The following is a 10453-nucleotide window of genomic DNA, read 5'->3' as shown; positions in this document are numbered from 1 at the left end:
ACATTTCCTGCCTAAGCCTGGCCTCTGTTCTCCATCTAGGAAATGGGGGATATGGGAGTGGAGTATTCTTGAAACGAAGTTGGCTGGGGAAAAAGAATTCCTTGGAAACTGAACCCAGGGTGAGGTCCCTTCCAAAGCCCAGTGGAATGGCCCTGCCTCTGGGCTTAAAGAGGAGTAACTTCCCCTTCTTGCTGGCCTGATGCCACAATCACTGGAAAATCATGTCACTCCCTCTTCACCCCCACACAGATATGGCACTTCTTGTCTTCACACTCAGGACTGGAACATGAGGGCCTAGTGCAAAGGTGCCTAAAGTTTTAGGCCACCTGGACCTCTTTGGGAAGACCTAGAGTGGCCAGATGCATAGCCCTGTGGCAGCTGTATTTGACCCAAAAAAATTGTTGCAGAGGGTCTGTGGGAAGCCACTCTCTCTACAGCACAGTACCAAATCCCAAATGGGACAGGCTGTGGCTTGGGAGAAGCAGGGTGGGGGTGATGCTGGGAAGAGGTTGTTTTCTTAACAGAGTTACAGCAGTGCCATTAGTGGTGAGCACCTGTGTCTCTGGAAAGTAAACAGGGGCACCCTCCCCCTTCCCATCTCTCTAAGGGCCTGGCCTCTGGGGTCCCACCTATCCAAGCTGCAGGATAAGAATAGAAGACTGCTCATTCACAGAACCCCTGGCCCTGACCAGCCAGCAGACACGCTGGGTACAATGGGGGTATTCACCTACCCCGCAGGGCAAAGCCCTAACTTCAGTTCTCCAGGCAGGCAGCCACCCCATCTCTCCTCTCCTCTCCTCTCACCCCTTGGGAAAGAACCTCTGGATGAGGATCCAGGCCTAGAGGAACTCATTGAGCCAGGCACACGGGCATTAGCCAGAGCCAGAGCCAAGATAGCCACAGTCTTAGCAATTGAAGGTGACTGCTCAGGAGAGATTGGTGCCCCCTTGTAGTTAGGAAGCCCAAGAATGGGGAAGGGGATGCAGTCTTTCCTCCTGGAGGGATCTCTGCACAGCTTTTCATGAGGCCAGACCTAGATACCCACTTCCCTGATTTCTATAGTCTATAAAAAAGGGCAGGAGGTAGGCAGGCTGAACATCTGGGCAAATGCAATCTCTGGACCCTAGAGATGAATTAACATCAGGGGATGTGCAAAGGAAGAGTTGATGTCCTCCCTCTGGCACTGCAGCAGGTGAAGGGCACTGGGTTCCATCCCTGCTGTACATCTGTGAGGCTAGGGTCAGGTTCCCTTGTCATGTCTGTCTCACCATTGCACAAAGAAAAGGGTCCCTACCTATTGCCCAATCCCCTTGCTGACTCAGTACCAGATCCCCTGCTGACTCACCCACCCCCTGTACCTCTGGCAGTTCTCTGGATCTCCCAGACACGTGCTACCAGACCCAACCCTGCCAAGCTAGTGCAACGTGACAGGGTGAGGGGGCTGGTGACACTTGAGGAAGAAAGAAGGGGGGGCCTAGGAGAGAGGGCAGTTGCAGACAGAGTGACAGACTTGCAGACTGAGGCTCCTCTGGGAGGAAGACTTTTGCCAGCCTGAGGCCTGACAGCGGAGAGGTTGGGCAAGTGGGAGGGGAGGGGGTGTGTGGAGTGCCTGCCTGCCCCCTGCCTGCCTCAGCTCCTTCTTCTGTCAGGCTTCAGCTCTCTAAGCGACAGCTTCTAATTCTGGCTGCTGGTGCCTCTATGCTCTGCAGCAAAGTCTCAGCTTTTTTCAGCTTTGCTATTTCTTTTCTGTTCAGAACATACTGAGCCCATAGGAAAGGAAGTCAGAGCAGAGGCTCCAGGACCTGAGACCTGGCACCACAACCCATCCCGCTGTAGGCCTGGCTGGGTCAGCCATGCCATCTGGGGCCAATGGAACAGGCTGTACCTTCCAGAGAGAACCAGCACAGGCAAGGTGAAACCCTAAAGTGGCCTTGCTGCAGCTCCTCCTCTTCCCTGGATCTGTCTCCATCCATCACAGGGAACTGAGGTATAGAAGCTGAGTTGGCTCAAGGAGGCTCAGGAAGGAGGGGCCTGGCTCTTTAGGGCCCAGTGCACCTCCTTGGTGCAGGCTTTCTCCTGCTTCTCTTCTCCACTTGGGGGTGCGGGGGGGTACATAGCCTGGCCTATCACACATAGATTCCAGAGATACCCCTTCCCCTGACCCTGGAAGCAGACAGGAAGGAAAAAAGCCATTTTCCTTATGCTGTTGAAAAGGGAAACAGTCCTAAAGAGGGGCAGGGGAGCCTTTCATCTACTGAGTAAAGAGGGAAAGCATCCCTGCCTTACTGAGGCTGGAGAGTCTTGCTTGGTATGGAGTGAGGGGAGTACTGGGCTTTAAGGGTTTCCATGCAGTGCTTTTCCACATGCAGTAGCTTGTTCCCTGCTCTATTGTGGAGCAGGTAGGGCTGGTATTAGCATCGAAAATGTGAAGGCCTGGGGTCACCCTACTAGCACATTCCTCTAGGCTGGAACTTAACTTTGTTATCAAATACTGTGCCCTTTCCATAACATCATAAAAGAAAACTGGCAGACCCCTGGCCAAAGGCTTTTTAAAAAATGCACAAAGAGTAAGGGGTGCTTTTAGCATGTACAGGTATACATGGCAGAGTAGAGTAGAAAACCCCTACTACAGGGCATGGCTGGAGCATAAGTGCGTGTCCATGGAGCCTGGGCTAAAGAGAGGTTCATGGGCCCAAAATCTTCCCAGCAGCACCTGCTCTCCTCACCTCATACCTTCCCAGCACACCTCCTGCACAGCATCTTACCATTGCTCTGCTTGGGTGGCCTTCATTCTTCCCTGAATCTCTTTGTCTTTTATGGGACAGGACATCTTAAAGCAGCTCTCAACACTGCTCCCTACAGGTGTTTTCCTGTTTCAGTGCCTTTGCCTCCACAGTCCCCTGTCAGAACTGTCTCCCTCATTTCTTAGGAGCCAAGGACCCAATCTGCTCCCTATCTTCAGAAGACCCAAAGCTCTCCCCTCCCCACAACTCCATCTTACTCAACCCTCAGATGATAACAGGAGCTAGTTATATCCTGGCATTGTCTTCCACTTTAGAGAGGAAGTCTGTTTCTTCCAGAACCTAGCTTTTACCTCTGTATTTTTCACGGCTGGGAACACAATGCCCTGCTCATCAAGCCTCAGTAAATTCAGTAATTGATGCCTGGTTCACTCTTACTTTGAAACTATCCATTCCAAGCCTACTCACCCTCTCCACACTTCCCAGCGCTCTGAGACACCCTAACTTCCCTCAACCTATGCCTGTGGTGTTCCCCTCCCTGGGGCTGAGCAGTAGTGGGCAGAATGAGAGGAGATGGGGCAGTTTTTCCGCACATCTAATGGAAGATAGATCTCATGATCTCCTCTTTTCCTTAGAGGTCAGTTAGAACCAGAGCCAGAGCCCTGTGCTTGTGTTTCTCGCTTTCTGCGGGTGGCGCCAGGTGCTGGAGGAGCTGGGAGGTAATGCTGAGGAGTCCTAACGCGACTGCAACACTCTCGGGTCCTAGGGCTTCTGCCCTGGGACTCCACTGCCGCGTAGTCTACTCCCTGCAGCCACTGGGAGCTGGCACGCGATAGCGTTTGTCAAGGTTGGAGACGTCTGAAATTGGAGAGCGCGCCCCCCTCCCTGCTCCAAGTGAGCCTGTGCGGGAGGCACAATTGTGTGTGACGGCGTGATCCGCTGCACTTCGGGTGGCAGTTCCCAGCCACACTGAGCTCCCCCATCCCCCGTCCGCTGCACAAGTGCCTCATTTGCCTTTCGCCGCCACCCCCAGCTTGTGCATGGTCTAGTTCTGCCCTGTTGTGGTACCGTTTCCTTTCACCCAGGACCGCTGGAGGCAGCTCTCAATTTTCCCCGACGAGCCGCGGTCCCGACAGTTTCTAAGGAGCCTAGGGCACTGACTCCAGTGGAGGCGGAGGGCGGGGAGAGAAGACTGCAACTTTGGGATTGGCCCGGCCGGGTGCATGTGGCCCCCTGCGAACAGCCCCCGCCTTCGCCCCGCAACCACCGCTGCATTCCCAGGGGAGCGCGGAGGAGGAGCCGCTCCCCAACTTTACGGCCCACAAAGGGGTGGGGGTCAGGGGCGGTCTCCCCAGCCCGATCTGTCTCTGCCCTGACGGTGCAGCACGCTTCTTGGACAGCGATTGCCATGGAGACCCCCGAGGCTATAAAGCCAGGTATCCAGGCGGCCGGCTGCTCCCGCGCCGTTGAACCCCCTAAGTAAGAAGCTAGCGCCCCGGCGTGGCCCGGCCCCCGCAAGACGGGAGGAGGCGGAGGAACGGCGCCAGCAGCTTGAGGAGCGGCGCGCCCCGCCTGGGTTGGAGGCAGGCACGCACGGCGGGCGCCACCGTCTCAGCAGGGGAGCGGGGGCTGCCCGGTGTGCGGGTGAGTGGTGTGGCTCCAAGCCACAAGGGACCAAGGGGCGTCGGACACCGTAACACCGTCAGGAGACTCAGGAGGGTACCAAGCTTGGGCTTTTGTCTAGTGGTGGACCAGGAGAGGACCCCGGAGTAGCGAGCAACCCACACCTCCAGGGGGGAAACCTGGAGAGGAAGCAGCGAGGCGCCAGGCGTTTGGCTTAAGAGCTGCCCAAGCCGCTGATATATCGGGATAGGAACCTCGGGACCTCAGCCTCAGCAGCCCACGCGCGGAGGAAGCGGACCGGAGCGCGGGCTGGGGCTGTAGCCCCGCGGGGAGCGGGAACAGGGGCGCCCCCGTGCGGACTTGCCGGGCCGCCCCGGCGCGGCTGTCGAGATCATGCTTAAGCCCAAGGACTTATGTCCCCGAGCGGGTACGCGCACCTTCCTGGAGGCCATGCAGGCGGGCAAAGTGCACTTGGCCCGTTTTGTGCTGGACGCACTGGACCGCAGCATCATCGACTGCCGCGCAGAACAGGGTCGCACGCCGCTTATGGTGGCCGTGGGGCTGCCAGACCCCGCGATGCGCGCGCGCTTTGTGCGACTACTGCTTGAGCAGGGTGCGGCGGTGAACCTGCGGGATGAGCGCGGGCGCACGGCACTCAGCCTGGCATGCGAGCGAGGCCACCTGGACGCCGTGCAGCTGCTGGTACAGTTCAGCGGCGACCCCGAGGCAGCCGACTCAGCAGGCAACAGCCCTGTGATGTGGGCGGCGGCGTGCGGCCACGGGGCAGTGCTTGAGTTCCTGGTGCGCTCCTTCCGCCGCCTCGGCCTTCGTCTCGACCGCACCAATCGTGCGGGCCTCACAGCCCTACAGCTGGCCGCAGCCCGTGGCCATGGGACCTGTGTGCAGGCCCTCACCGGGCCCTGGGGCCGAGCCGCAGCCGCCGCAGCGGCCCGGGGCTCCAACTCCGACAGTCCCCCTGGCCGCCCGGCCCCTGAACCCAGCCCAGAGCGTCGACGACCCAGCCCCCGCCGCCTACCGCGGCCTCTACTGGCGCGCTTTGCGAGAGCGGCGGGCGGCCACGGCCACGGTCACGGCCACGGCCATGGTGGTGAGGCTGGCTCAACAGGCAAGGGCTCGGGCCGGCACCGGGCACAGGGCAGCGAGCGGCCAGAGCTGGGCCGGAGCATGAGCCTGGCCCTGGGTACCATGACCGAGGAGGAGGCAGCACGTCTACGGGCGGGGGCCCTAATGGCCCTACCAAACTCACCCCAGTCTTCGGGGGCTGGGCGGTGGCGCTCACATGAGGTGCTGGAGGGAGCGCCCCCAACCTTAGTGCAAGCCCCCATTGGCCTTAGTCCCCACCCGGAGGGCGGCACGGGCTCTGGCCGCTTGGGTTTGCGCCGACGTTCCACAGCTCCAGACATCCCCAGCCTGGTCGGGGAGGCTTCAGGGCCTGATAGTGGTCCGGAGTTAGAGGCCAACGCTCTGCTCCACTCGGTGCCTGGGCCGAAGCCTTGGCAAGGGGGCTCAGAGGCTGTGGTGGTGCAGGCTCAGCCATAAAGGTGAAGGACTAAGCCCTGCTCCCCTAATCTCTTGTCTGCTCCACTGGGATTTCTCCCTTTTATCCAGGTCCCTTACTTTCCAGCAGCCTGTTCCTGGAGTCCCTCCCCATCTGCAAACCTGTCCCCACTGCCAAGGCAAGACTTTCATCAGAAGGAAGGGACCCCTCGTTTGTGCTCTTTGGTATTCCTTGTCTAGATCTCTCATCTTTCCTACTACCTGCCTTTTCTATTATCAGAAGGTGAGATATGGAAGACTGGTTCATAGCTTCAGTCTTCCTCCAGGAAGGTGGACCCTCACTCTAACCCCAAAGACTCAGTCTGCCTAGGTTTCTGCCGGGTCCCTTTCCCCTGGTGAGTTTCTCAATACCCTGGTAACCAGGCAAATGTCAAAATTGGCTTTGGAGAACCAAGGCCTAGCCCTCTTTGCCTACTGATGCTGAGGATAATGTGCAAGCTACCAAAATCTCCCTTCCTCCTAAGTTAGAGAAGGGGGAGGCCCCAGGGCCCTCAGAGTCTTTATGGACACAAGGCTGATTAGGAAGAAATCTGGCTCTTTAAGGTTTTCTGGGTTAGAAATTCCTGCATCTTTACAAAGCAGTTTTTTTTTTTTTTTTTAGGGGGGACAAGAGCACCTCTGATATTGGTCACCACTTGTCCCCTGAGCCAGTTTCTAGGTAACAAACTCCCTCTGCCTCTGTCCCAGACAGACCTGGGATTCAACTTCTTTCACGTTATAGGGTAACTGTCCCCCCCAAAATCCTACCCAGCTCAACTCTGCCTTCTCCTCGGCGCCAGATGCATTTAAATTTCATCTTGGAGGTTCAAGCCCTGGCCCACCCTTATATCCATTCACTCGAAATGGAAAGGACTTAGCACTTCCCCGCCCCCACCGCTTTCCAGCTCCCTGCGATCAGCACGTGGGTGCTCCGGCAGGGTAGAACGATTGCGAAGGCTTTGCTTAATTGCATTTTTTCCAACCCTCAAAGAACTCTTGTTTTGAGTCTTTGTATATGAAGCATAAAGCAGCAGGTCTGATCCGAGGCTTAAGAACCTGACAATATCTCTTTAAATAGAAGCTCCGCGAGGGGGATAATTGACTGAAGTGTTTGCGACGTTAAACGGCTGCGCGCGGGAGTCGGGAGCCCACACGAGCCGCAGGTCCGGGTTTAAATTACATCAAACTCGGGGGGAGAGCTGGAAGGAGCCTGTTAAACGTCTCCTGCTTCTCGCTGGGCTGTTAATGGAGGGCAGGGCCGATGATGGATGGTAGAAGTCGAGACCAAGGACCCCTGCCTTTGCCCCACCGCGTGGGATGCAGGCCCTGCGCAGCTTCCAGCTTTTATTACTGGGCAGATTAGTGAGTCAGAGGCCACCGCGGAGACATGGTTAAGGGCCCTTTCCTGGTCTGGTCCTTTGTCCCCTCCCTCCCTGCCTCCGTCCTCCTACTCTTTGTACCCGCCTAGCCAGGGGCGGGAGGAGGGGGTCAGGAAAATCGCTGAGCCCTACACCACACTGTGGAAGCGTCAGCAAAGGTGTCAGTGCGCCCAGTCTGCGGGGGGGCTCAGGTGGGGCTCTTTTTGTGAACCCCCATGGCTGAGCGTGAGGCCCTTCACCTGTCTACGATGGGGTCTTTTCAAGATGTCTTTGTGGAACAGAAGGTTTCTCACCAGTAACTCTAAACGAACCGGTCAAAGAGATAATGGGTCTGGGATTGAGGGGTGGGAAGGGAGTCAGGTGGGGCCTTGTGCAGGTGTCATCGCTAATCCTTACACCTACCCCACCCCCCAGGCTTCTCCGAGGCCGCGGGAGCCCATACACTGGACATGATTCCCGGTGCCCCCTGGTGGCAGATCTGCCTCGCTGCGTCCTGGCTCGGGGCTCAGCCTTCTGATTTTATTTGGGATCATCACCGCTGTGTACTTTTCCCTCGGTGGGCATTCACCCGTGGAATCCTCTTCCTCTTGTAGAAATTAAATCCGGATACTTGAAGTCACTTCACTGGGACAACGGGAAAAAACTCACACTGTAGCATGTGCCAGACCCTTCACTAAGACCCCCAAGTTAATCCTCCAAGTTAAGGCTTCCAGCCTTAAGAGCTCCTGTTTTCCCCCCAAAACTGGAGCTCCCGACCTTTCCCTTATGGTTTCTGAATCTTGGGACATGCCAATTATGCACTGTTTTCCTATGATATGCCTCTTCTCAGTCCTCTTGTCTGGGTGGTGAGTGAACAAATCAGAGTGTCCAAAAAGCCTGAGAGAGTGAGTCATGGGTGGGATGGGGGATAATTGGACACCCAAGTGCAAACTGCTTCTTTGTGGATCTTTGCTTGCTCAACTTATGCCCTTTTCAACTGTGTTAATTAATGAAGTTTTCAGTGGTGTAAGAATACAAGTATTTTGACTTAAAAACAGCAAGAGGCCTGGGTCACACATTGTATCAGAGGTACTATCATCTTTTCAGTGCCGCTGTCGTGTGAGTTTCTGGGTGAATGTCACCTCAGGCCCTCTTTATTGGGTAAACAGCCATGAGGGTTTCACTCTATGGAGTGGCCAAGAGCTTAGTGGTGAAAGTGATGTTTCTAAATAGCCACAGCAGATCCTCCCTGTCTGAACTATGTCTGCCTGCCTTGCTGTCCTTGCAAACTCCTTTCTAGGTCCGTCTCTGTGCAGAATTCCCATGTCTCACCACACTTAGCTCCCTCAACAGCCTCTCATTGTCAGCCTGGAACCATTGAGGTTGGGGTCCTCTCTAGCTCACTCCACTGTAGAAGAGACTTTGCTAAGTATTTTGCTTTTCCTGTTCTTGTTGCTTTCATCTTTGTGAAGAGTCACCCAGGCCACTAGAATTCAGTACTGATATGTGTGGGAGACTAAAGGACGTTTGCACACCTTTCTGGAGTGATACTGTATGGCAAAAAGACTAGTGGAATTCAAAAGAATAGTTAATAAACCCAGTGTTATTCCATTGTGAAACTGGCCTCTCTTTGCCTTACCACCCTCTCTTGACTCTTGGCTCCCTTTGGAGGGATGGAAGGGTATACGCGCTTCCTGTGGAAGCTCCTGCCTTCATCAGCTCCCACCCTGCCCATTCTGCTGTGGTGGACTTCTGAAGGTAGGTCACAGGGGCTGCTTCCAACTGAGCTGGTGGTACTGGGGTTGCAGTCTGGGTGGGAATGCTGTGGGAGTGGGAGACAGTCTGCATGACCCCTTACTCCTGGCTAAGGAGTTTCAGTGAACCCTGGGTTGGGTATAATCTCTGGAAGGAAGGGATGGAATTAATGTTGGAGCCAGAAGTTGAAAGGCAATTTTACCAACCTCCCACTCAGGACTGGACCCCAGGTTTCTTGATTTCTAGCCACTTCTCTGCATTGTTTCCTTTGGTTCTGAGAAATGAAACAGGACTGCTTTCTCACTGGGCACAGTTTCAGGCCACTTCCTATGAACAGTTTGAGGTCCAGGGCAGAAGAAGGGAGAAGCTGATGCAGAAAGGATCATCAGCTCTGGGAAGGAACCCTGTCTGTTTCTTGTGTTTCAGTCCCAAAAGCCTTTCACTTCCTGTTGCCCTACTGTACATTTATTCCCAGAGCCCATAGGTCAACAGGGAAATTGGGTGTCCTGTGGACTCAAGTGACTGCTGGGAAGTCCACCAGATCCCCACTCCAGGGCATTCAGCTCCACGACAGCCTGGCTCCAATACTAGACAGCAGGAAGCCCAGCAGTTTAAACACTCAGTTTAATTTAAAACAGGCACAAGTGCAAACAATTCACAAAAATTTCTAGGGAAGATCCTTTTGTTTTTAAAACTCTGACCCTTAAAAAAAATTTCTTTGCCCTAAAGCTGATCACTAGGGGACAGAGAGATCTAAAAATATTATCTGGAAAGGGTCCAGACAGCTGGAATTCTTCCCTGGCCTTCCCTGTCTCACAATAGCCTAGAAGGTAGAGAGGGAAGGAGGATAAGGGGGCAAGGGTCTGCAGAGGCAGCTGGGGCAGCAGGTTCACACAGATGGGGTGCCCCTTCTGATGTGATGGACCCCCAAGAGGTGGTATACCTTCTGTCCCAGCCCAGAGTCTGAAGGACAGGTCCCTGATGACCTGGCTATTGAGATGAAGCTGACAGGAAAACTAAGTTTATCACCTTACTATTCCTGTCTCTGGCTCTCAGACTCCACAGTATGGAAGAGACTCAGGAATCTTGTGAGTCCCCAGCATTGGTGGACTCAATTCACTGATTAAAAAGAAACATGGGACTTGAGAGGTAGGGAGCCAGGCCAAGAAAGCGGGTCCCTTCAGAGTTGAGCCTAGTGGGAGAAGAGGTTCGGATAGCCCTCCTGAAGCTGGCTGCGGGTAACTGAAGGGACACAGGCCATTGGGTCCTTCCTCCCCTTTCATATACACATACTCACACACACGTGGTGTTCTCTCCAACCTGTAGTGAGGCCACTTTTACCACCAACCCCATTCTTTCTCTTTCACTCAGAAAATGCCCCCTTTCCCCTCCCGCGGCCTAGGAGCAGGCCTTTCACAG

At 55.2% G+C, this 10453-nt stretch overlaps 1 protein-coding gene across 1 annotated transcript; it reads left to right on the top strand.

Annotated features, from left to right (window-relative positions):
* Positions 1-4757: 4757 nt before the first annotated feature.
* Ankrd63 (ankyrin repeat domain 63) lies at positions 4758-5924 on the top strand. The gene has a single exon (XM_076849388.2). The coding sequence runs from the start codon at positions 4758-4760 to the stop codon at positions 5922-5924; it is 1167 nt and encodes a 388-aa protein (XP_076705503.1).
* Positions 5925-10453: the final 4529 nt, after the last annotated feature.

This window comes from Callospermophilus lateralis, chromosome 3 (genome assembly GCF_048772815.1).
Source record: "Callospermophilus lateralis isolate mCalLat2 chromosome 3, mCalLat2.hap1, whole genome shotgun sequence".
Classification (NCBI taxonomy): domain Eukaryota; kingdom Metazoa; phylum Chordata; class Mammalia; order Rodentia; family Sciuridae; genus Callospermophilus; species Callospermophilus lateralis.
This window is presented reverse-complemented; position numbering and strand designations above follow the sequence as displayed.

Coding starts and splice junctions, on each gene's coding strand:
- Ankrd63 (XM_076849388.2), top strand. CDS start 4,758: ATGCTTAAGCCCAAGGACTTATGTCCCCGAGCGGGTACGCGCACCTTC.